The sequence below is a fragment of the Patiria miniata genome, unplaced genomic scaffold (assembly GCF_015706575.1).
Source record: "Patiria miniata isolate m_02_andy unplaced genomic scaffold, ASM1570657v1 HiC_scaffold_14, whole genome shotgun sequence".
Lineage (NCBI taxonomy): Eukaryota > Metazoa > Echinodermata > Asteroidea > Valvatida > Asterinidae > Patiria > Patiria miniata.
The window spans coordinates 12,919,831-12,946,041 of NW_024037052.1; the positions used below are offsets into that span (position 1 = coordinate 12,919,831).

General features: G+C 40.7%; 1 protein-coding gene across 1 annotated transcript in view; it reads left to right on the forward strand.

Annotated features, from left to right (window-relative positions):
* LOC119722129 (cilia- and flagella-associated protein 47-like) overlaps window positions 1-26,211 on the forward strand; it is a 64,586-nt gene that overhangs the window by 28,469 nt on the left and 9,906 nt on the right. The window contains exons 24-45 of the mRNA XM_038192170.1: window positions 107-353; window positions 1,416-1,646; window positions 3,300-3,525; window positions 4,402-4,591; window positions 8,186-8,283; window positions 8,513-8,629; window positions 9,376-9,510; window positions 9,667-9,930; window positions 10,994-11,273; window positions 12,149-12,406; window positions 13,361-13,612; window positions 14,199-14,402; window positions 15,019-15,224; window positions 15,909-16,052; window positions 18,173-18,291; window positions 18,821-19,030; window positions 19,545-19,922; window positions 20,507-20,726; window positions 21,456-21,717; window positions 22,639-22,897; window positions 23,654-23,925; window positions 25,345-25,516. Of these exons, the coding sequence (XP_038048098.1) occupies window positions 107-353; window positions 1,416-1,646; window positions 3,300-3,525; window positions 4,402-4,591; window positions 8,186-8,283; window positions 8,513-8,629; window positions 9,376-9,510; window positions 9,667-9,930; window positions 10,994-11,273; window positions 12,149-12,406; window positions 13,361-13,612; window positions 14,199-14,402; window positions 15,019-15,224; window positions 15,909-16,052; window positions 18,173-18,291; window positions 18,821-19,030; window positions 19,545-19,922; window positions 20,507-20,726; window positions 21,456-21,717; window positions 22,639-22,897; window positions 23,654-23,925; window positions 25,345-25,516 (4,744 nt within the window). The remainder of the gene's footprint in view (window positions 1-106; window positions 354-1,415; window positions 1,647-3,299; window positions 3,526-4,401; window positions 4,592-8,185; window positions 8,284-8,512; window positions 8,630-9,375; window positions 9,511-9,666; window positions 9,931-10,993; window positions 11,274-12,148; window positions 12,407-13,360; window positions 13,613-14,198; window positions 14,403-15,018; window positions 15,225-15,908; window positions 16,053-18,172; window positions 18,292-18,820; window positions 19,031-19,544; window positions 19,923-20,506; window positions 20,727-21,455; window positions 21,718-22,638; window positions 22,898-23,653; window positions 23,926-25,344; window positions 25,517-26,211) is intronic.

Sequence of the window (26,211 nt, forward strand, 5' to 3'; positions counted from 1 at the left end):
ATTTCAATTTAAATAGACCTTTTTTTAACAGTTACATGTCATGATTGTGTGTACTTGAGATTCCAAATTACATTCTGAGTAAGCAACTGTCTTCTGTCACCTACAGAGTCTACCTACCGTAGCACTCCCCGGGACGGAGCCGTCAACCGTGCCGTTGCCGACCGTTCCATCATCGACCCAGAGAGCCGGCTTGGTCTAGCCTCCCGCTCCCTGGGCTCCGCAGCCTTCCCTAACGAGGACACAGAGGAAGGAGTGTTCCATCAGGAGGTCCTGATGGCCATACAGAGATGGATCACGCTGCATGGATGGTCTGGGGGTCCCTACCCGGTCTCCGTACCTGAAGGACTGAGAAGGTAGGGTACGGGTTGATGCAGCTAAGCAAGAGATATCGCTCAGCTTATTCATGTGCTAAGAATTAGAATGTGTAATTATTGTATCAGATTAGGTCTGTCTTTCAGATCAACAGCTTGGTGGACTTCATGAAGTAGTCTAGTATCATTGACCTGCTAATCGGAAAACCAAACAATTGGAAACTAGTTAGTTACCCTAGATAACTTCATAACAAATATCTATCTGAAATTCCTTACAATTATTATAACGCCTTTTCTAAACAGTCGCGTAGATGTCAAAATCTGGCTTTTCTGCTTTTTTTGTTAACTTAAGTCTTTTTCCTCACTCTCATTACCATTTTTAACACTAAGAACAGAAATATGTACCTGATTTGTTGTGTGTTTTTTCAAATAGTCATGCTAAGATACAGTGGGAGTCAAAATGAAAGTGACCGGGTTACGATATTTAATAGATATGTGGCTTGCTCCATTTAAAAACAAATACATAGGAACAAAGTACATGTCTTTGAATAGTAACTGTGAACATTTCACGTAACTTGCAAACTCTGTTCTTAAAAATATACTACAAAATTCAGCTGTCCACCACTGATCATTTACCAATACGCATTGTTGAATACCCTTTAAATACAATGAAGGAAAACTTGCAACTGAAAACAGACAAATCTCACCATTCTAATTTCAAGAAAAAGATTTGATTTATTCCTCACTTACAAAACACAAAATCTGACAGTAAAGAAAAAGTATCAGTCTTGACTCAATTAAATCTCAATTGCATTTGAATGCCTGTGTGTTATCTCTGGTTCTCACTTGGCTCAATAGCTTCAAAGCATTTTGCATTCCATGGACAGCTGTAAAAATGTTTCTTTTTTAGTAAAACATCCATAACTTCTGATAGCATGGGTCATTTTCAGTAATTTTTTTTCAGATGAGTGGAAGAGCATGCTCATTTAATACAAGCTTCATTGATGTAACAAACATTATTGCTTAACATTATCCCCGTTATTTTCCTTTTTACTCACACTGTAGACTATAATCCCCCAAATTGTGTGTTTTTCATTCCTGCAGTGGAGTCGCCAAGAACTCTGCTCCTGAGCAAGCCCGCGACAAGGCCTCCCAGGGAAGCCCTGCCACCAACAACTCCAAGACCAGTCGCAGCAAGACCATCTATGACCTAATGGCTCATATGAGTGGTCGTCTGGTACCTGGAATCCCCATCAACCAAGCCCTGCCTGCTGATCCTACCGAGAGGGTCCTGCAGCTGCACTGGCAACACTCTACTTTGCTGACTTTCTTGAGGTATCAGAAAGGCTTCCTTAAAAAAAATATCATCAAATTAATCCAAAATATTGAGGAAAGTCACAGATATTTGTTTGGAGTTGAATGAAAGAAAACAGAAGATTCTTTGTAAGATAATTATGTTAAAAAAAGACAAATATAGCCTTTGGGAGCACCCAAGAAATATAATTCAAAATTACGAGGAAAACAATTTGTATGTAAGAAAGAGGGTATTGTTCTAAAATGTTAAACTCACAAGGAGACAATCATCTTCCAATGTTTATCAACGAAAAATGGGGGAAAAAATAGCAAAAAATGTTTCTTCGGCATTCTTAATTGGCAACATTATTATCTAAAAACACCTTAAGCTAGATTAACGGATCCAATGCTGTGCGACTGCGTATAAACAGAAACATAGCATATTTTACAAAGACGGTCAGAGCATACTGACCGGAACGTCGAGTTTATACCTCTGGTTCTTTTCAGAACCATTCTCTTAGTTGAGAAATTATTCGCACATGGTGTTTCCGCAAACCTTTCATTATTCATTATATATTTTACAAGTGCAGTAAAATTCAGCAGAGCTCTGGTTGCAATCACTTTTACCTGTTACTTGTTTTGCATTTACCAAACATTGCTGAACTAAGTGAACTTGTGTCATTGATATATTTCTATAAAACTAAACAGAAAATATAGAAAATTTTCACCTGCTTCTTAAAGCTACAGTCCATCATTTGTAATTTGTGCATTTTGTTCGTTTGAAGCAACAAAAGAGTTCAAAATCTAATGAAGGATACTGAGCAACTAACCTGATGAAGTTTCAGGTAAGCTTCAGCTGTACATTCCAAGAAAAACAGCATTCTAAGATCTCAATTTCAAATCAAAAGTTACTGAATCATGTTTTGAATTGTTTTGAATTGCAGTTATACGCGACGTCGCGCACTGATCTGACGAATTATAACAACCGCGCGCGCGTGTGCATCGTGCCAATGCTTGCGGGCTTCGCTGAATAACAAAACGAACTACTAATTTAAATTTTCCTACGGTGCTTCTTAAGAATCACCGTTGGAAATGCCTTCTTTCGTTGATTACTTCAAAATGACAGCTTCCCAGAAAGAAAAATTTCACAGGGAGTTTAGTTCCCTTCCTATCTTTCAACCAAGTTTGTTTTTCAACAATAATTACGCCAGTTACTTTTCGGATGGCTGCAAATGATGGACTATAGCTTTAAAATTCAAATGAGCTCCGGTCTCAAAAAGTGTTGGCCTATCCTGTTCGTAGGGTACTGCAATACACGTTCACGCACTACTGATTACTAGCGCCTATTGGCTATAAACACGCAGCTTTGTACTACGTCCGATTCCAATGCTATGCAGTAGGCAGTGGGTGTGGTTTAAGTTGAAATGATATCACACTTGCGAACCGGATATCACCTTGACTGTTGCTCTAACAGATTGTTTGCACCGCACCCATCTTTTTGAGGTGTGTACTTTTGTTCCACTGGGATACGCATGAGTGGACCACTTGTACGTTTCGTGCTTCTGACCTTAAATAACAAAAAACACCTCAATAGCGGCTGGTATACATTTTCCATTTTGTACATTTCCTTTTGTTTATTTCACATAAAGAGGACAGGAAAAAGGTGACTATCATTTTTCAAATTCCAAATTCTAGGAGCCAAGGTGCCTCTGTGGCCAACGTCAAGCCAGAGTACCTGTTTGAGCCTCAGGACTACCAACGCTGGGTCAAACTCCAGGAGCAGATACGAGACAGGAAGAAGGCCCAGCAACAGGGCAAGAGCACGGTGGCCATCCGCATCCAAGAAGCACCCCTGGACGAGATCCTGTTTGAGTCCGTCTCCAAGAGAGCTTGGACTGATCTACTGCTCCAGACACTGAAGGTAAGATGGGGTGGTGGTCTAAGAGGACTTAGAAGGCTGATAGGGGAGGATATCTACATCACGGAAGCATTCATAAACGATATCCTGTGATTCCAGTCTGCTTCCAAAAGACATTGACTGATTTACCAGTCAGACACTGAAAGTAACATGGGTTTAAGCTCCAGGGAATGTATATGAATTTATTTCTATTTTTGTTCCAATTAACCCTACTGCTGTCTGAAAAGCACTGTCACTTGTCAAATTCAGTCAACAGACAAAAGCAGGCAAGAAGTACCAGTATGGGCACAGCTGGCTTATCAATCAAGTACAGTTAAAGCATAGCTTTATCACGTTACACAAACAGTCACAGCCAGTCAATCCTGCTTTATGTAGGCTGGGTGCTCTTCACTGTTCAAAACAGTCACTTGATTGATTTTGACAGAAATGACAACTGTGCACAGGATTGCATAGGAGGGTTTTTCAACTTGTATGTTTTATTCCGACCAAAAAGCTTCCTTTTTCCTTTATTTGGACATCTGCAAACTTCTGAAGAAAAGGTTTTAGTTTTGGGCACACACAGATGTGCTTTGCGAGCAGACTGGTTCCTGGTCTGTACATTATTGATACAGATTGTAGGGCAGGAACCGGTTTACCCCGTGAGAACAGGAATTATTGTCTAGCAGCCAATAATTCAAAATTGTAAAAGTAATAATTCAAAAACTTAACATGGGCCTATTTTTTCTGTTGTAAACTCATTCCAAGGTGAATAACTTTCATATTGCGAGATAAAGAGCAATTTAGAGAAAAGAATCTATCTTCGGGATGATACATGTACTCGAAAATAGCATAGGGAGTGCATCTTTAACTTCATTTACGTGTATTTGACTGTCTTTACAGGCTTTGGTGCTAGCCCGCATCACACCGCGTCAATTCAAAGCTCTCTCATCAGGATCATCCAGCTTGCCAGCCATCAACCCAGACCCACTGTGTAGTAACATCTACAGCGTAGGAGAACGTATCTTACTGGCCTGGCTGAACCATCACTATGAACAGCAGAGACACAAGATATGGAAGGACTGCGATAAAGGTACTGTCAGTTGACCCTCGTGTTATTGAGTACATCACAAGTCCAGTCAAAAGTAAATCCCATGTCCATTCACAAGTGAATCACATGTCCAGTCAACAAGTCCAATCACAGTTAACTGGGGTTAAACAATGACAAAATAATGCCTTTGTCATTGGTCATTTGAATAACTTGACTTGACTTGACTTGGCACTGGATGACTTGTGATGACTTGTGATGACTTGTGATGACTTGTGATGGCTTGTGATGACTTGTGATGACTTGTGATGACTTGTGATGACTTGTGATGACTTGTGATGACTTGTATTTGACTTGTGATGACTTGTGATGACTTGTGATGACTTGTGATGACTTGTGATGACTTGTGATGACTTTGATGACTTGTGATGACTTGTGATGACTTGTGATGACTTGTGATGACTTTGATGACTTGTGATGACTTGTGATGACTTGTGATGACTTGTGATGACTTGTGATGACTTGTGATGGACTTGTGATGGACTCGACTACAACACTGGTCTCCCGTAAGTTTCTGGGAATTGGAGAACCTTTCTGAATTCAACAAACTCCCGTAGTGCGTGGTATTAACCTCATGGCACATCTGGTTTAATTTGAAAGGCTTGGACTATATTTCAATAATATTGTAAAGTGACAATATATTTTTACACCGAACAATACCGAATGCTGTTGTCAAAATACCAAAATACCAACAACCTCGGTACAAAAGTTCGTCTACGATTTTCCCTCTTAAATGTGGCCAGATGTGTGCAAAAGCCCTTAAACAAAAAGGTGACAGAAACAACTTGGGGAAAGAGTTCCATACTGGGCCACCACTCATATTTCTTAATATAACCTGAAAGGTACCAAAAGTTGTAAATCTGATGAGGAAACACTATTTAATGAGTGCAAAGATTCTTTTATATACTTGAACTTTTTCTGTCATGGCCCATAGACTTTGTGCAGGAGGTCTGAGTGGTGGCCAAGTATGGAACTCTTTCCCAACTTGGCCAGATCTTTCCTCGCCTTCCACCGCTGTGACCCGGGTTCGATTGTTGCCTGGGCCAACATGTGGATTGGGTTTTCAGTCCCTAATTGATTCCGTAGGTTTCTCGCTGAATATTCTTCTTTGCTTTTTCCTCCCACATCTAAAACTGTAATTTCTTCACATTGTCTTCTCTTTACTGGGCCCCCATGGGAGACCAGTGGATTCCACTAAATGGGCTACCCAGTTAAAATAAGAATGAAATAAATAAATAACATGATTGTAGATGTTTGTGATCGATAATAAAAAAGTTATAATGTGAATGATGATGTTCCTTATTTTCTACTTGTCAGAGTCGGCATATTTTTTTGAAGCTCCAAGAGGTAACATGTGATACCTTTTTTCGCTAGCTATCGCTGAGCTAATGCAAAATATGCAATGCTGGTATATGGAATCACTGTACATGCTTCACGCTAAATCAAATTTCATATCATTATGGACATTATTGATTTTTCATTACAATTTTTTTTGCTGAAACTGCACCTACTGCTTTGATGCTATAACTTGCTTTTTTTGTTTGTACAGGTGTGTGAAAACTGTGATTATATTCAGCTGAAATTAAATTTGAGTTTTCAGTTTGAATATTTGGATTGTGCCTTTGATTATACAAGCTTGGCATTTGGCACACAGTCAGAGAATGTCATGAGAAAGATATTTGGCTATAGGGCCATCGCAGATTTGTCTTTTAAAAAAAAATAGGTAGAATAACAAGCAATTTTCAAAATTTTCAAAATGGCTGCCATTGCTTGTTATTCTACCTATATTTTTTCAAAGGACAAATCTGCGATGGCCCTGTAGCCAAATATAGGTAACACACTGAGTATACAGTGTTTATACATCGGTGAAGGGCAAAACCTATATTGATTTACATTAGCCCCGATGCAATTCCATCTTATGAATAATGTGTGATGTGCTTGACACTCCTACAAAACGAAAGTAAAGTCACCAATTAGCCATTGCTAGTAAATCCTTCAAAAGTTGCAGTCTTTTGTAAAACTCTGCTGTTTTTATATCAGTCAAACTTTATTTCAAAAACCCATGATCGACTGACTGACTCACATTTGTCAAACAACATTAGAAAACTTGCGTACTTGTGTCAGTGATAAAATCGTCAGAACTAGATTTTTGTAACTTTGCTCTAATTTTGCAAAAGCATGCTGCATATATTGTGTACCATAAGCTGTTTGTGCTTTTGTATTGGACTGTACAAGGAAATGGGTAAAGCTTAATGTGGCTAAGTCGTTGCCTCCAAAGCTAAAAGGTAGAATGGACCATTTTTCATTTGTGCCATTTTTTCCCTTTTGAATCACCAAAAATGCTCAAAATCTAAAGACGGGTGCTTAACAACTAACCCAATGAAGTTTGAGCTCTGTGAATGCTTTATGTGTCGAGAAAACACAATAAAATGGATCTCTATTTCAGTTCAAAAGTTGCTGAGTCGTATTTTGAATTGCCCCCTCTTGTGACACAATCCCAAAGTCAGCATTTGGGACTTGATTCTCATTCAGCTGATTTCAACTACGTGATGTCACACACTGAACCGACGAATAATAGCAGCTGAGAGCGCATTAGCGTCGTGTCAACGCTTGCACCCATTCACGGATTCACCCAATTACAAATCAACTACAAACGGCAATTTCAAAAAAATGTGTCACTACTTGACACATCTTTGGAGATAGCACTCTTTTATTTTTTTCTCTCAAAATGTCAGCATGCCAGAATGGATAATTTCACAGAGAGTTTAGTGTCATTACTATCTTTACACCAAGTAAGCTTTTTAACAATAATTTGGTCCATTCCTTTTTGCATATCTGCAAATGGTCTTTAAAGGGAAAATACAACATTTGCAAACATCAAAAAATAAAACTACCAAATCATTTTGAAATACCTTGCTGGACTGTTAGTGAATGACAGTGTAAAGCATCCTGTAAAATCATGGCACCTGGTATACTGTCATTTTCAAGAAAAGTGGTATTTTTGTATCAATTTCCAACGCTGATCGGCCGATCAGCGTTGGAAACAACTGGCTTTTTTTCAAATACTGGCCCCAATTGACCATCGCACTTGTTTGCAATCGATTACAAACCTATGAACGGGTACGAGCAAGCTAGACTGGTTCCCTGACCTTACAATTCCCCAATGTATGTAAACTGCTCTCTTTCTTCTTATATGGAGTCAGGGAGCCAGACTACAGGAAAATGATCGTTTTTCTTGGTTTTTATAGCATTTTCGAACCCAAAACCTCAAAAAAGTCAGTGTAACTATATTTGCTATATATTTCCAACCCCCCAATTCCATCCATTTCTGAAAATTACAGCAAAAGCAAATGATGTATATTCCCTTTAACAAAAATATCTTCATCATAATTGCACCAATGGAAATCATGCATGGCATTACATCTATCTGCTTTGCAAATGCAGTCATCATGCAGTTGTCAGTGCAATGGAGCTAAAGCTGCATGTACATGTCCTACATTTTGTGTTAACTGCTTTATGTAGTTTGAAGTATCGGTAGAGTGTCTTTTCATTCCATATTTTTCTTTTCTTTCCATCCAGGTGGGGTCCCACCCTCTCGATGGGTAGTCAACTTTGACTATGATCTCCTGGATGGCTTGGTGCTTGCTGCAGTGCTCGCAGCTCATGTACCATTCCTGGTGAGTTGATAAACTATTGGGCCATTACAAGCAAGACAATAGATTGATCCAGTAGGCTCAGCCCTCATATCTATGTTCCACACGGCAAGTTTCAGACACATCGAACAAGTCTACACACGTTGAAATTTTGTCCTGCTAACTACTGTGTCCGTAGCACTAGATATGTTGATTTGTATCGTCCAATGATATCCTTACAAATGACAATTTTTTGTTATTGTTTTTGCCTCAGATCAAGAGCCATCTGCAGAGCATGTACACACAGCCAGCAACTGCCGAACAATGCCTTCACAATGCCCTCCAAGTGGTCAATGCATTCAGATACATCGGGCTGGACTATGATATTCAGGTTAGTCACAAGAAATCCCTGGAATTTTATTTAAAATCCGTTGTGATGTGAGGAAGGAACAATATTATTTTAAGTGTGGATTGACATGAACATTTAAAGCTGAATCAGCCTAACTGATCTACATTTTTGTTATGAGTTCACATGTATTGAAATATTGCCCTATTAGCCAGGCAGTAGATGACTATTATCCTTCTGTAAGTTAACCATTTGCCTGTCCTCTGTTTTGCCTGGCCTTGGATATCTCTGATCTTAGCTTCATCTCCCTACTACTACTGCATATGCATCTGTTCTCACAGCCCTCTCAGCCAGTCGCTAGTTAAATATTTCCTTTCCATTATTCAACCATCTGACATTGTAGTTGACAGGCTATATAGATATGACTGATCCCAACCCCATCTCCTTGCTACTACTATATGTTCATCTATTGCCCTTACAGCCAGTCAATAGTTGCCTATTTCCCTTTTATTATTTTACCATCTGAGTTTGTATTTGACAGGCCATAGATATCAATGATCCAACCCCATCTCCCTGATACCACAATGTGTTCAACTATTGCCCTCAAAGCCAGTCAATAGTTAACTATTTTCTCCTATTATTTAACCATGTGACTCTGTATTTGAAAGGTTATGGATATCACTGATCCAACCCCATCCCCCTGTTCCTACTGTGTTCAACTATTTCCCTCAAAGCCAGTCAAAAGTTAACTATTTCCTTCTATAATAACCATTTGAATTTGTATTTGACAGGCTATAGATGTCACTGATCCCAACCCCATCTCCCTGCTACTACTGTGCGTTCATCTGTACCAACGCCTGCCCCAGTACACACCACGGACTACCGTTGAATTTGTAGGGTCGCTGCATGCCTGTGTGGCACGTCAGGTAAGTTTCCAATATTTTTTGATAAAGAATTTTTTTTACCAATAGTTTTGCCACTTTTAAAAATTCATTTCGTTTGCAATTCATGGCCTATTTCCTCACCATACTCAGTATATATACAGCTTGAAATCACTGTTCTCTTGATTTTCTTCACCACAGGTTCGCCTGACAAACCCCAGCACAAAACCCCTGATCTACCACGCAATGATTGCCGGCCGCGATGCCAGAGACTTCACCCTACCCAGGGGCAACACTGTCAGCATCGCCCCCAAGGGCAAGCACGACCTACCTGTGGAATTCACCAGTAGGTTCCTACGTCCTGCGGAGGGAGTACTGGTGCTTGTTGGAAGGAGGGCTGGTGCTGCTTGTGGTACCACCTTGGTCTTCAACCTGAGGACTTCAATTGATAACATCACGCCCTCTGTAAGTTGTAGTTGCTTCAGAATGATGATATTACTCTAAAAAGAGGACAACTTCAAGTTAGATACTTTGAATAATAGTAAAACTAAAAACTTATAGGTTGCCGCTATCTACAGAAGAAGCATGTGTTTAGATGTGATATGAAGAATGGTTGTGAAAGGTAATATACAACATTTGCAAACATCAAAAAACAAAACTTCCAAATTATTATGGAATAGTTTGACTGTAAGTGAATAATGGTCTCAAGCATCGTGTGAAATCATGGCACCTGGTGTGCTGTTATTTTCAAGATAAGTGGAATTATTGTATCAATTTCCAACAATGTTCGACTGACTTTTTTTCAAATACTGCGCCCCCCCCCCCCATTTACCAAATTTAGTCTACATTTTGTTTGCCGTTGGTTACACATCCGTGAACTGGTACAAGCCAGCTAATCTGATTCCCTGACCTGACAATTCAAAAACGTCTATAAATTGCTCCTTTTCAGCTGAAGTAGGGTCAGGAAATTAGAATACAAGAACAGCATTTGTGATGCAATCAAGCTAAAATGAGTCGTTTGTCGGGAACTTTCATTTGGAGATTCAGGCCAAAATAAGGCCACTTCATCACATCTCTTGGTGTTCCGACTTCCATAATTATTGAACTAAAAATAGTATCTGCATGCGGTTTTTACAGCAGTAATGCTGAGATTGTGCTCTTTTAAAATCCAGGGTCGACAAACGACTCATTTAGCTTGATCGCATCACATTTTTTGGGTTTTTTTGCAGCATCTATGAACACAAAACTTTAAACACGTCAGTGCAACTGTATTTTCCATAAATAGTGACCCCCAAATCCACCCATTCCTGAAAATTAAGGCAAAAGCAAATGTTGTATATTAAGCTTTTAAGTTATGTTAGTAGATTATTGGCAGATTGTTCCCAAAGTGACGGGCTGCAATAAAAAATTAACGTTGTCAAGACCCTTCAACCATGCAGAATGACAAACAAATGCAGATCATTATAAGTGTACAGTCAAATAAGACACTAACTTTATTTACTATTCATGACTTGTTTTGCTGCTACAGACAACAGTCAAATGCGAGTCCCCTTGCTACGAGCTACACAAGGTAGAGTTGGAGGTCACCAACCCATTCGACCAGGCAGGGGAGTTCCGTATCGTCCTGGTAGAAGCCAAGAGCCCCTTCCCTGGAACTGACGCTACCACTCAGAAGAATGGCCTGCTTAACCAGAAACAGGGCCCTCCTAAGAAGGTCCGATCCAAGACGGATCACGGACAGAAGAAAGAGAGGACTCCCAGCCCTCCGAAAGCTGACAATCAGAGCCCAAGGAGTGAGCTATTTGAACGTAAGTTCTTACTAGGAGTCATTCTCTTGAGATTTGCTTGTCTTAAAAAAAATTAAACAATATCTGTTTTTGGCAAGACTTTTATAAAAGCTCCAAAACTTTAGAAGAAATCATACTGTTCTGGTAGTAAATTTGTTGGAACATTCCAAAAAATTGTCGTGTCCGTGCACCAAGGTCGTATCTCCTAAAATGGCGTGTGACGACATGTACGTGAAACACGAGTTTCCAATGTCAAAAGGTTGTATCTCGCTTAAAATAACCAGATGTATACACAAAGTCAATGGACTTTGTGATACGTGAGATGTGACTTCGTTGCACGGAGCATGTTCACGCAAGATACGACTTTGTTGCAGAATCGAGTTACCACCTTGTTGCACTTACGCAATTAAATGTGACATTTTTTGTGTCCCTGTAACACCTTACCTGTTTAATTGCCAAGCAAGTATCATTAAAATTGACTTCAAACTATTGTTTATTCGTTTGGCAGGTACTTTGCCTTACATAATCACTCTTGGAGATAAAAGGCATTAAAGGATGTGTCCTAAATTTACAAAATCTTTTTTCAGAAATAACAGGGACACACACAACATTTTGCCTCAAATTGCCGAAATACATAAATGTTCACAGCTTAATCCTGTTCACAGCTTACTCCTTTTGAAATTGGCTTATATTTCTCCTGGATAAAAAGGTAGATAGAAAGAAAAACAGTCATATTAATTGAACTGAATCCTAGCCATTGTGAAGTTAGCCATACATCGCTTAAAAATATGCCGTTAAAAATCATTTGTGACATAATAGCAAGTGACGTCTTACGGCCAATCAATTTGCTGTATCCAAACCATGTGATAACAATCTGTCTCATTTCCACCAATCAGAGGACAGCAGTAACCAGCTGAGTGCCTTCCACTGCGCCCGTCAGTCCCTCCAGCTAGACAGCCACAGCTCGGCGGTCATCGCTATCGACTTCCTCCCATTCCACACCGGCAAGCGCCAGTGCTCTATTCTCTTCATCAATGAATCCATCGGGGAGTTCCTGTACTCCATCGAGGCTGTGGCTGGCCTGCCCATGCCGTCAGCACTGCCTTACATGCCTACTAAGCACAGCGTACGGATCAGCAGTGCTGCTGCAGCAGGTGGGTTGTATAAGGCCACATCCAAAGTATGGCTTGCAAATATACATGGGCCTATGGAAGCGGCTAAGTCAGCTTCCATAGACATTCGTGTTGTTGATGGCCATAGACAAGTAATTTGGACTTTTTAGGCTGATTTGCTATTGGGGCCAATTTTAGGGAGTTATGGGGGAAATAATGCTCAGCGTGTTTGTGTGCTCAATAAAAATTAGAAAAAGTACCTGTAAATAGCATTTTAAATCATGTGACAATCCTAGTACTTTGCCCCTTCAGAATGGGTACAGGTACCCAATTACAAGTACTTGGACCTTGGGGTACAACTTTGGTGATCCAAGTCGAGTACTTGGACCTCTGAGCACAAGTATGAGTGCGTGGACCTCTCTGAGTACAAGTACGAGTACTTGGACCGCCGAGTTCAAGTACAAGTACTTGGACCTCTGAGTACAAGTACGAGTACTTGGACCTCAGAGTACAAGTACTTGGACCTTTGAGTACGAGTACTTGGACCTCCAACTACAAGTACGAGTACTTGGACCTCAGAGTACAAGTACTTTATGGAGTACTCAAGTGAAAAGAATTAAAATCTCAAGTACTGAGTGGAATCTGAAACCACCAATTCAGCAACGTAGATGTTGTGGACTACAAATATTGATAATATCGAGCACGTGCATCTCCAAATGAGGAGATTTTTTTTTTCATTCAAAGCTAACTTCCTCAATTTTTCCCCGAGTCCTTATAATCGAGTGCAAGTATTTGGATGATGGAGTACAATATCGAATAGTTTAGTCAAAGTACTTTGCTTCTCAAGTATGAGTGCCAAGAATTCGAGTCTGAGTATTTTTATATTCGAGTACGAATACAAGTTTTCCTAATAAGTACTCAAGTTGTACTCGAGTATGAGTACCGAGTATGAGTACTACAATACTGTTGAGTACTTAGGGTGATTTCTCTCCCCAGGCAATGGCCGTGGTGTCTACGGCGGCGATGATCGCATCATCTACTGGCGTTGTGATAGCAACACTGTCCTCCACGAGGAGCTCACCATCCCTATCACTAACGCTGCCAGGGAGAAGGCCTTGGTGATTGCCGCTCAGCAGAGGATGACTGAGACAGAGATCAGACGTCGTCAGACTACTGGCACCCTGGCTAGCGGATCAGTGACGGCTGCTATTGCTGCGCTGGGATTGACTGATGAAACGGTTCTCACAGGTAGGTGGTCTTACATTGGGGGAGTTTCAAAACCGTAGTTTCATATGAGCTTGGCTATGGGATATATATTTTCTGCCCCAGGAACAAGTTTACAGAAACAGAAATAGGGAATGCTGATGACGTCAAAGACAAAAAGGGGTGATTTATGTGGACCTGGGAAAAAGAAATCACTTTTTGTCCTTAATCTGGTATCAGTGTTTCAGAGCCATTTGTAGAGTTTTGTTCTAATTTCAATTTCTGTGATAAATTGTTATAAGGAATATTTCCTGCGCATCTCAAGAGTTGAGCCCAGCTTTGAATTGACCAGACAAGTCCTGGTAAACATGGTGGTGGCAAGACATCTGCATTAGCAATCAGTATGTTTGGGGTTCGAGTCCCACCCAAGTAAACTTTTCAAGTAAATTTGAAAAATTCTCAATCACGGATTTTAGTAAAGCTCCAGATCCAAACATATATAAAAGTTAAACATGTTTGAAATGAATTCCAACTTTTAAATACAGTGGTGGTTACTTATACATCTCAAAATTGGCAATACAGTAGTGCATTTTTTTCGTAAACAGAGCCACATATTTTTCCTATCAATCAGGTAAAACCAGCGCCAACCCCAACTCCAAATCAGACAAACCAGACGGTTGTCGCTTCACAGTGGAGGTCAACTCGAAATACTTTGAGTCGCCATCGTCTGTCTTTGTCCCTTCACCTTTGACCCTGAAGCCCAAGTCAGCCGCAGAGATTGTCACCAACGGTCACATGGTGGACCGCTCTTCAGCCGGGCTGGTCGGAAATGCAGGTAGGAACATTTCAAACATCTTGTAAATATTAGGCATTCAGATCCAACTTTAAACATGGGTCAGTTTTTTGTCGCACGTTAAAATGCGCATATATGTGAAATCTGTTTTGGTTTCCATGTAGCTCAGTTTTCATTTTGAAAATTTCCCACGGATGGCATTTCAGAACCTTTCTTTTTTATCGGCTGAGAAGTTACTAAGTAATTTGTTAAGTTGGTGACAGGTACCCGATCCCATAATCTGGAACTGATTCCTGACATCAGCGGTCGGGTACTCAGTACCCGGTTCCGATGCACTCTTCTTAGGGAAGATATCTCAGTTTTTATGAGGGAGAGATAGCCCATTGGATAACAACCCCCCCCCCCTTCCCCTTCCCCCCCCCCAAAAAAATTAATTACTGAACAGAAAAATCCAAGCCACTCATAAAATAAAGGTGAATTTTAAGTTACCGTAAAAATCACCATTAATGCATGTGAAGTGCACCAGTGTACATTATGTACATAAGTATTCCTACACTTGCAATTTTTGAACAGGGGTAAAAATTGTGAAGCTCTCCCGACCTACCTTTAGTGGAAAGTGCTATATAAGCACCACTCAGTAATTTTATTTCATCAACAGGTGTTATTCTGGACGATGGTACGGTCCGGCTGCCGGTCAAATTCACTCCCAAGAGTGCCGGTCACTACCCATGCCGTGTGGTCCTACGATCATCCAATGACATCCGTGTCTATCTGATTGAGTGTACAGTCAATCCTGAAGGGACGGCAGCTCAGATTGAGTTCACTGCGCCGGTGCATCAGTCGGTGTCTCAGGAAATACCACTGGTACGCCCTCCTGTATATGGCATTTTTGTAGAGTTCTTTAACCCTTCCCCCCTCCCTCTTCACCCTGGCCCCGCCCACTTTATCCTTCAAAAGTATCCTTTTGGAGTTTGAAAAGAACAAGGTTATAACTATTACACTTGATCAAATATTTTTTGAATCTCTTCTGGACTTGTTTAGCACATATTGTTTTTTTGTTTTTTTTTAACTCTGGGTGCTGCTAAAAGTACTGAAATTTGATAAAGTGTTAATGTGAAAGAAAAGGTCTGCCTTGAAAAGTTGGTGTTTTCTGCATTCTTTAACTTCCTTCGGAAACTACTAACGGAAATTTCCAATGATCGTTGGAGAGGCCTTCATTCATTGATTTCTTCAAAGTGACAGCTTGCCAGAAAGGATAATTTCACAGGGAGTTTAGTCCCATTTCTATCTTTAAACCAAGTATGCTTTTCAACAATAATTACGTCAGTTACTGTTTGGATACCTGCAAATGATGGACTGTACCTTTAAGCCTCGCCCACTTTGCACATGGGCATCAACTTGTGCACATCATGCATAAAGTGCATGCACTATTGTCAGATATTTGGTTTCACAGCCATGGCTGTGATTGGTCAAAACTTCACGGGGGCGGGGCTTAAGGAGTGGTCTATTATGTAAATTACCCAATTTGCATTGGTAATTTTGTTTCAGGTGAATCAGACCAGCGTTGATTGGCCCCTGACTGCATCCATTGATGGCCAGGGATTCTACGGTCCTCCCTTCATCATGGCCAAGGCAATGCAGACTACACAGTATCCACTCATGTTCAGACCGGCCTTCGAGACCCTCGTCTCGGTAAGTCGTTCGATATAGACTGTTTGCACTGCTGCCATCTTTGAGGCGTGTGCTTTTTTTCTTCAAAGTGGATGCGCCTGAGTAGACCTCTTGTGCAGTCATTATTGATGAATTAACATAACAACACACACCTCCAAGATGACTGCTGAATGCAGTACAGTGGAACGTCACTATAACGAACATCGCGGGATCCACAGAAAATGTTCGTAATAGCGATTGTTCGGTATAGCGATTTTAAGCTGCCGGTGCTCCGGTACTCACTTTTCGATAAATGGCGCCCTTCAGAACTTCACCCTGCACGCCCTGGTAGTTACTGAAAGACGACTTTGAACACGTGCCGACTATTGAATAATGTAATTACACAGTTTTGGGCTTACTACCAACATCGATGGGTGGCTTTCCCCTTGTATGCCTTGGGGAAATAATAGCCACCTTCGCTCTTCTGTTGACGGTTTTCAACACCAATGTTCGGTTGGTTTTGTACACAAAAATCGGGAGCCAAGGACGATGTTTGGTATAGCAGAAGGTTTGGTATAGCGGTGTTCAGTATAGCGACATTCCACTGCAGATCTATTGTTTTCTTTTGCTAATGGCACCGAATCTGACCAATTGAGGGCGCTGTTTATTTAATATATTCAAATTTAGGCCTTTAATATGGTGTTATACTCTTGATTTAATCTTTAGTTTTGTACTTGATTTTGTTTTGCTGTGCTTATTTTGAGTAAATTTTCATTTTTGTTGGAAGAACTTTCGTTAAGTTCCCCCTTTCTGTATTATTCATGATGTATTGTGCATTTTCCTAAGCCTGCTCGCAAGGGTGGTACAACCCACTTCAAGCTTGATTATGCGGTAAGGTATAATTCTGCACCGAGACAAATATGTTGCAAGCTACCAAACTGCACGCAATTCCCACTTGCAATGCAAATTGTTTCAATTGCCCTGAACACGTCACCAAATTGCTTTCACTCTCATTTGTATGACCTGTTAATTTCTTGCTTTCCTTTCCAAGCTTTCTGTGAGATAAACTCATCCTGTTTTTTGAAATCTGATATAAAAAAAATGTGTTTTTGAACAATACAGTTACCTTCTTGTTCATGGTCAGAGTACCGAAGTGTGACGTCATTTTGAAACGGGAAGTGTAATGCAAACGAATGGAGTACGCGCGCATGTTGGCTCATGGGCTGAATCACGCGCTAATATCTTTAACACACATAATTATACCAAAGTTTTATATAGCGCAGGTATCTACCAACAATAAGGTACTCGAGGCGCTGGAAATTATGTCTATTATTAGAGACAGGTTAATGAAGTACATGAGAAATATGAGAACCATTATGTAGCACCTTTATAATGGTTTACAAGGTGCTGTGCCGCATATTGCAGCCACTGCCAGAAACACCGGGGCAAACCCCTTCTCTTAGCGATAAGTGTTACTGGGTTCTTTAACGTGCATTACAAAACACACAGGACCTACGGCTTTACGTCCCATCCAAAGGACGAAGCAACAATGGTAAAGTGCCTTGCTCAAGAGCACAAGCACCATGTTCCCACGGTCAGGATTTGAACCCATGTACCATGGTACACAAATCGAACACCGTAACCATTGGACCACAGCACCCCATAATTGTGTGCGTGATGTATTCACTTTGGTACTCTATAATGTTGGAAAGTTACCATTCCCCCCCCCCCCCCCCCCTCTCTAACAAAAATGATTATTGGGTTTTGCCCATCATTTTATGAACACTATATACTCAGTGTTGTCCCGAGAGCTTGTGAGAAAATATTCACAAACTACTTGGGTGGGACTCAAACCCACGACCTCCTGCTTACTAGTGCAGACGTGTTACCACCGAGCTTATCAGGTTTGGCTGACTGGTTTGAATCTGATATACAAGCAGGTACTGCAACCAAACCAAAAATACTGATCAAGTTTTTTTACAGGACACAAGTACAGTTTTGACAATTCATAACAAGAAAATTGTACTTTCAAACTGAAATTAAACAGATAGCAAATTTGTACGGTTTTGTATCAGACTTCGTTTCTTAGCATTTGCCTTTGATAGCGTATGGCTTGTCCATGGAGTAAGACTTAGACCCAGGTATTATTCTCTGTCTCACAGGGCAAGTTGGTGTTGACTAACAGCGAGGACGGCACAGAGCATCATTTCAGACTCAAGGGAGAAGGGCAGAAGCCGCTGGCTCTGGATCACGTTATCTTAGAATGCCAGGCACGTCAGTCGTAAGTACACAAATGGGAAATCAATATTTTGTCGGGTGCACCACGTTATTTGTGCCACATCTTCTGTGCACTTTGTCCACACGATAGATCACTTCATGCTGCAATTGACGATGTAAAACAGTCAGCACCCGTGGACACTTAGTCTCAATAACAATATATAGAAATTTTGAACAGACAAATTGTTCCCACTGAAACACAGAGTTGTGGAAAGTCAATCACAGGTCAAATCACAAGTAAAGTCACAAGTGATGGGATGCATAGTGTAACATTGTGACAGTTCTTTAGAGTAGCTTGCCATAATACTCATAATTGGCTTGTGAAGATTTTTAATATCTTTTGCTGTCTTAGAAAAGAACTGTGCGAGGACATTACAGGAAATGTGATCTTTGCTCTTACATGCTTGTTGCCAAAATTACATCAAATGGCTTTTTCATATCTGAATTTTTTCCATAAGTTAAAAAAATCCGGATCAAAAAGATTGATGTATTTACTGTATTCTTTTCATCCTGGCCCTTTTCCCCTCACGCAGCGTGAAGCGTGTGATTCGCGTCCCCAATGTCACCCAGCACAAGCTGACCTATCGCGCCGTGTCCGATCTCTCCATCGTCAATGGCACGGTGCCGAGTGTCACCGTCCTACCAGGCAAGGAAGCTGATTACGTCATCACCGTGTCGCCATGGAAACGGGGCACATTCCGAGGCATCCTGTCCTTCATTGCTGGAGGCACAGATAATCTCAAGTAATTTAAAACTTTCAAATTCTACGTCATCAAATCAATTTCTATTCGGCTTAAGCTAATTTTGGTAACGTAGATCTGTAAAAATGGTTTGCACAACAGATGACAACAATTTAGAAAACCTGAAATTTAGAAAACATTTCTACAAATTTCTATCCTTCTAATTTTCTTAATTATCATGGGCATGGACTAATACATGTAAAACATGAAAGAAAATAGTTTCTCTAAAGTCTGATTTCCCCCCCCCCCCCCCGCAAAAAAATCCTGTAAAACTTCCTTGTTTGTATGATTCATTTGCTGAGACAAACAAAGCATACATTTTGGAACATAGAGTTTACACAGGTTTTTTTCGAACATCACTCTGTCACATTGTGTCACCCAAACTTCACTTATTACATTATATAATTTTTTGAATATTAATACGTACAGTATTTGTTAAAGTTTCCAATCAGCTGTGCATTGGTTACATTTCTCCATATATTTCCAAACCGACAAGAAATTCACTTTCCGTCCACAGAGATGAGGCATCACCTGAAGACAGCGACGCCCCTTCCCGCCCAGACTCCGGCAAGCGACCAATCAGCGGCAAGTCCACATCAAGCTCCACCTCCGTCCACATCCACCAATCCAAACCCGGCTACCGCGTTTGGTACTCGATTGAAGTCCGCTGCAGCCCGCCACCGCCGGAACGCAACATCGAGATCGTCTGCGCGGCGCAGTCGGCCGTGGTGATGGAAGTTGAGATCTTCAACCCAACGATTAACGATCTGACGTTCTCGACGGTCATCGAGGGGGAGGGGCTTAGAGGAGAGGGGGAGGTGACGCTGACTCCAGGACAGAAGAGGATGTACCAGTTGGTGTATGCGCCGGCCATCGTTGGGAAATCAGAGGGAAGGTAAGAAACGTCAGCACTGTTAAAATCATCAAATACTGACGCAGTCCCAATGTCTATCAAAAATCTTACAACAAAAATGTCTTTGAATGAATTTACATGTCATATTAGTTTGAAGCTTTGCCAGAGCATACTTGCTGGAGCATTAAGTTACTATGTTTGGTTCTTCATAGAATCCGTTCTCTTTTTGGGGACATTCGTATCACATCGTTCATCCCTGAAACGTCTCTTCAGCGTTTTTCGTTATTTAGAAAGTAGAAGGATCTTCCTGTTTTTGTTTCATTTTTAGTCGAAGTCCATTATTATTTGGTCACTTCTTTTTGTTTTGTTTTTTTTCCTTAATTTTTATCACAAATCCTTTTGAAAGTGAATTTATGTTAAGGCTAACCTCAAATTTGTGTACTTATTTGTTTTTTTGTTTTGTTTTGGCATCCCTAGTTAATTTTGGTCAAAAGAGTTTTTAATACAGAATTTTTGTCAAAGTTTACTTCAAAGTTGCTTTAGTTTTTTTTTTTTCCATTCCCAAATAATTTTGGTCAAAAGCTTTTAATATAGAATCTTACTGAAAATTGCCGTCCTTTTTCCAGCTTGATCTTCCAGAATGAGACCGTGGGAGAGTTCTGGTACACCCTGAGTCTGACTGCTGAGCCCCCAGCCCCTACCGTGCTCCCTCACATGGAGTGTGAGTTGGGTAAATGGAGTCGTCAGTTCATCACTCTCAGTAACCCTACAGAGGAGACCCTGGAGCTAACGCCTAGCTGCTCCAATACTAACAACTTCACTTTGGAAGTGGAGGGAGAAATCAAGGTATGACAACTTTCTTTCCATTGTTTTTAAATCACCAAAACATTTTTTTTATGAGAATCTTTTATTTGTTGGAAAATTTGCTCTAGGGCCACAAAGTTCCAGAGTACGTTAAATTAACGTTAGGCCTCCAAAGTCAAAATCACTCTTTTTGTGAAATTCACATGTTTTACCAAAATCAGCACTACTGAAGTGGTAATGTTATAACTGCTTCACATTTTTGTCATGCAAGAACTGCTGAAAAAATGTACTCAAAAACATGTATATACCTAATTGTTCAGAGGAGGTGAACATTTAAAGCAGCTTTCCTTTTTTTTCAAAAGTGGCTTCTTGATAAGTTTGAGCAAAGAAACCATGGTTCTGACTCACAAAAATGCACATTTCCTTGTTTCACATATAACCAAATTTATGATTACTAGATATTTTTTAATCTCTTGCCGTGGTAAGCATGGACATCCTACAGAATTTGTATTTTGACACTTGATAAAAGTTTTTTAAAGTCATCAAATTTGTCCATTGGCCAGATCGTTGCTTAGCTATTACAAAAAGTTTCATAGGGACACATTGTTGCCCCCCCCCCCCTTCCTGCTCCTGATAGGATCTACTCTTAATGTTCCAAGTTTATTTCAGTATAAATGGCAAACTTGAGAAAAGGATCAAAGTACAACACTGTACAAGTCATCTCGGCAGTTTTTTTTTTCATCATTTCTGCATTTATTTCCCGATACCTAGATCATCCTGGCACCCCACTCTACCCAAGAGATCCCCCTCCAGTTCATGCCGTCCTCCCTGGGCCAAGGCAACCACCTGGCCAGGGTAGCCTTCTCATGCGAGCAGCTCGGTGATTGGGTCTTCATGGCGTCTGGTACCGGCTTGACCCCTACGCCTCTCGACCCGGTCAGCGTGAGCTCGATCCTGGGATCAAACACCTCGCTCATCATACCATTCAGGAACCCGCTGAACGAGGCAGTGCTGATTGACGTGGTGTTGTCTGGTAAGTAGGGGCAGATTATTGACAGCTGTTGTGTATTAGTTACTCTTGAACAACAGGCCATTACTGAAAAGTACTTAGTTTGTGCTAGCCATTAGCCATTAGGCCAAATTTAATGCCACTGTTAACAGCAATTCAAAAAATACCTGTGACAGTTTATCTGTTCCTATTGGTCGAGAGCCTGTCAAGTGGGGCTTTTAAACTGTTGATAAAACACGGGCTGGTTTTAAACACAATTCCTGCGCTCTGGGTTACATCGCGCAGTACATGCCACGCAAGTGCCAATTTTAATATAAGGAGATTTTTTAGCACTACGCGCACGAGGCACATACCGTAGACGTGGTTCCAGGAAACATGAAGTAAAACTGTTGAACAAAATTGTTGAAATTTGTGAATTTTGGACTTGTTTTGACTATTTAACCAAAAGTATTTATCGATGGGAATAAATATGTGCTTGGCCGGTATTAAACAAGTATGTTTAAAACCGGCTAGGGGGCTGGCCGCTGATAATGGCCCAAGCCGAATCTGTGATCAGGCCCCTAGTTTTAAACTGGCTCAAGCACATATTTATTCCTTTAGCAAAGGATCTCTTCTAACTAAAGAACAAAATTCCATGCTAATTTCTCATACACAACTTTACTCACCTGATAAACTCAGAAGTTCTTTTTTCCATCGAAATAAGGCAATTTATTCTGCACTCAGAGAGTTGAAACTTGAGCAAATTGCAAAAAAATTACATACGTCACCAACAAAATGCACACATAGCACTTCTCTATTTTGGCACAATTTGCTACTGAAGAAATGCATACTTGTAACACACCGTGGCACGTAACTTCACTTACTTTCAATGTGAAATGAGCACTTTTAGGGCTCCTTTGTGTGAAGAACTAAACAATGTTATCAACACTTTGTGCGCATCTCTAGATAACACAGATTTGCTGGACAGGGCTCGCAACAAGCTAGAACGCAACAGGATCCAGACAGACTCGGCCTTCTGCCTTCTACTCAAGCACACCATGGGGATACCCATAGGTCCTAAGAGCACCCTGGATATACCCCTGACCTTTGCCCCCGACAACATGAGACTGCATGAGGCGCTGTGCGTGGTGTCCGTCAAGAGAGAGGACGGGTCTAGCTGGGAGTATGAACCGTGTAGGGATCCGGATCATCCGTATGCATGCAGGTGAGATGGGGTACTAGACCCAAGACCTTTCACCTGATTTCTCGAAGCAATGTGACGCGTCGCAACTCAAGTTGCGACAGGTAACAAGTCGCAGCTTGCAATGCGTCGTATAATCCATTTCACAAAACTTTCGATGCGTTGAACGCGTCGTAAGTTCCTTGACAATGGCTTAAAACATGTCACAAGTTACGATGAGTTTAGTGGTCATGGCAAAATAGGAAGCGTCCTTTTCGTAGCCCGTTTTTTTTGTGCCATGAAAATTAAGTAAACGAGACTATAATACCGAGGCAATGTGTGTGCGGTTGTAAATGGAAAATGCATTGAAGTAAATATGCATTAGCCTGGAATATTGCAGTTGAAATTTCAAAGTAGCTATTAAACAGTCCACTTTCAACCATGACAAGCATCATCTGGCCAGTACGCCTTGAACAATGACAAAACTGCCAACATTAGACTGCCTAGCACATTATAGGTTCCAGTCGTTTTTCAATCAATAATAGTTCTCTCTTAAAAACAGAAGATACAACTCGATATCAGACTTCGATTCAAAAATGAAAAATATCATTGTCAAGTTCTTCTTAACTTCGCTCCACATTACTTTGTGTCATTTAAAATTGCCAAAGTACTGCTTTCTAACAGGAAACATTTCTGATTTGAGTTTTGAAAATCAAGGAACTTAATTGATGTGATTCCTTTTTGAGAACATTATAAGTAACCATTGTTATGTAACTTTTTGAATTTTCTCCTTGATTCTAGGGATTATGATCGGCGAGACACACAAGGTGGCCTGCGAGACATCCGCTGGCTGTACCCCATCCACGGCATCCCTGAATCACAGCCCATCATCGACCGTGGGGCCGTGGTCAGCTGCCAAGCACGTAGCCGTATCGAGGAGAGATTGGAGGTCTCACTGACCGGGGCTGTGCCGAGCTCGGCTAGCGGCTACCACCGTAGTGTGATGACTAGGGCTGTGACTCCTAAAGGATTGGAGAAGGCTCATAGTACAGATGGTGTGGTGGTTGGAGAAGGTAGGGAGATATATTTCCTAGTGATAATATACATATATTGACCAGCAGTGAGGGCACTAGTAGTCATCTATTATCCCTGATGAATTGGCTCGATCACAGTTTGTAATTCCTAAAGGATTGGAGAAGGCTCATAGTACAGATGGTGTGGTGGTTGGAGAAGGTAGGGAGATATATTTCGTAGTGATAATATCCGTATATTGACCAGCAGTGAGGGCACTAGTAGTCATCTATTATCCCTGATGAATTGGCTCGCTCACAGTTTGTGATTCCTAAAGGATTGGAGAAGGCTCATAGTACAGATGGTGTGGTGGTTGGAGAAGGTAGGGAGATATATTTCGTAGTGATAATATGCGTATATTGACCAGCAGTGAGGGCACTAGTAGTCATCTATTATCCCTGATGAATTGGCTCGCTCACAGTTCGTGATTCCTTAAGGATCAGAGAAGGCTCATAGTACAGATGGGGTGGTGGTTGGAGAAGGTAGAGAGATATATTTCGTAGTGATAATATACATATATTGACCAGCAGTGAGGGCACTAGTGCTTGTCTATGAACCCATTATAAATGACAACCAAAAAAAGAGACAGACATCGACAACTGCTAGTGTTTTAATGGTTGGGGAAGGTATGGAGAGATTTTAGTCATAATATATGTATATTGACCTGCTGTGAGGGCACTAGTATTGACTATGAACCCCAGGTATTTGTATATGAAAACAATAAGTACTTGTTATAAGATGGAATTTTTGTGTCGGGGTGATATAAATCAAATTAGGTTTTGCCCTTCACCGACTTTTGGTAAGACATCTGCACTAGAAAGCAGGAGGTCGTGGGTTCGAGTCCCACCCGAGTGACTTTTTTTCCAACTTTCACTCGGGAGGTAACACACTGAGTATACAGTGTTTAAAAAACGTCGGTGAAGGGCAAAACCTAATTTGATGAATTAATAAGTACTTTGGTCACTCACAGACAGTTAGGGTAGAAATATATGTTGATGTTCAAATATGTTTGGAAAGGGATTGAATCATTCAGTGTTTCAAAGTGTTAGTCATAACCTATTGACCAATTTGGAGGGCACTAGTACTTGACTATGCACTCTTAGTGACTATAAGCGACCACAAAGTGTTACTACTTATGCTCTCTCACCCACCTTACCAATCATAAGCAATTTCTTGCCAATGTTCTACCTCAAACCTTCTCGTAGTTGAACTTCTTCACAATGCAAAAGTATCTCACTCCGTTCATAAGCAATTTCTTGCCAATGTTCTACCTCAAACCTTCTCGTAGTTGAACGTCTTCCGAATGCAAAAGTATCTCACTCCTTTCTCCCAAACTGGCAATAAACATAACTTTTCAGAATTGGGAACTACGAACCGATTTTATGACCTATGTATTTGTATATGTATATTCTTTCCACCAGGGAACACAGTAGCCAGTGAGTTTTCCTTTGAGCTCTTCTACAGTACTGAGGAGGCTCAGGCACATCTGGAGCACGCCGTATCGCTCAACCTAGTCCGTAAACAGAGAGATAAACTGTCTGGTATCGTCACGCTGGTCTTCAATGTGGTCTTTGCTCCATTCAAAGTCATGAAGTGAGTCAAACACTTGAGAATTCCTTTTGTGAAAGGCATACAGGACCATTTGTCGTTTCAGCTCAGTTGATATTACACTTTTTGAGGAAACTGGGAAAGTGCATCGTCATTTTTCTCAAGGCAAAGCATAGGTTTCTATTGATAGCATGATGGTTCTATTGATAGCATGATAGCATGAAATGATAAGTTATTCCTCATTTTGTGTGTGAAAATGACAGCGTGCTAGACGAAATGATTTCACAGGATGCATGATTCTATTATTTACTTACAATCAAGTAGGATATTTCATGACATTTTGGCAGTTTTGTATTTGACTTTTTGTAAATGATCCCATATGTGATGCGATCAAGCTAAATGAGTCGTTTGTTGAGAACTTTCATTTGGAGATGCAGGCCAAAATAGGGCCACTTCATCGCATCACTTCATCACATCTCTTGGTGTTTCGACTTCCATAATTTTTGAACTAAAGATGGTACCAGCATGCGGTTTTCACAGCAGTAATGCTGAGATTGTGCTCTTTTCAAATCTGTAAAAAAAAAATTTGACCAGGGTCGACAAACGACTCATTTAGCGTGATCGCATCACATATGCCTTTAATTTTCCAAAGACGTTAATAATTATTCTGTTAATTGTTCAGGGAGCATCAATTACATTTTTTTAACTGAAAAATAAGCCCAATCAAGTGAAGACCTTAT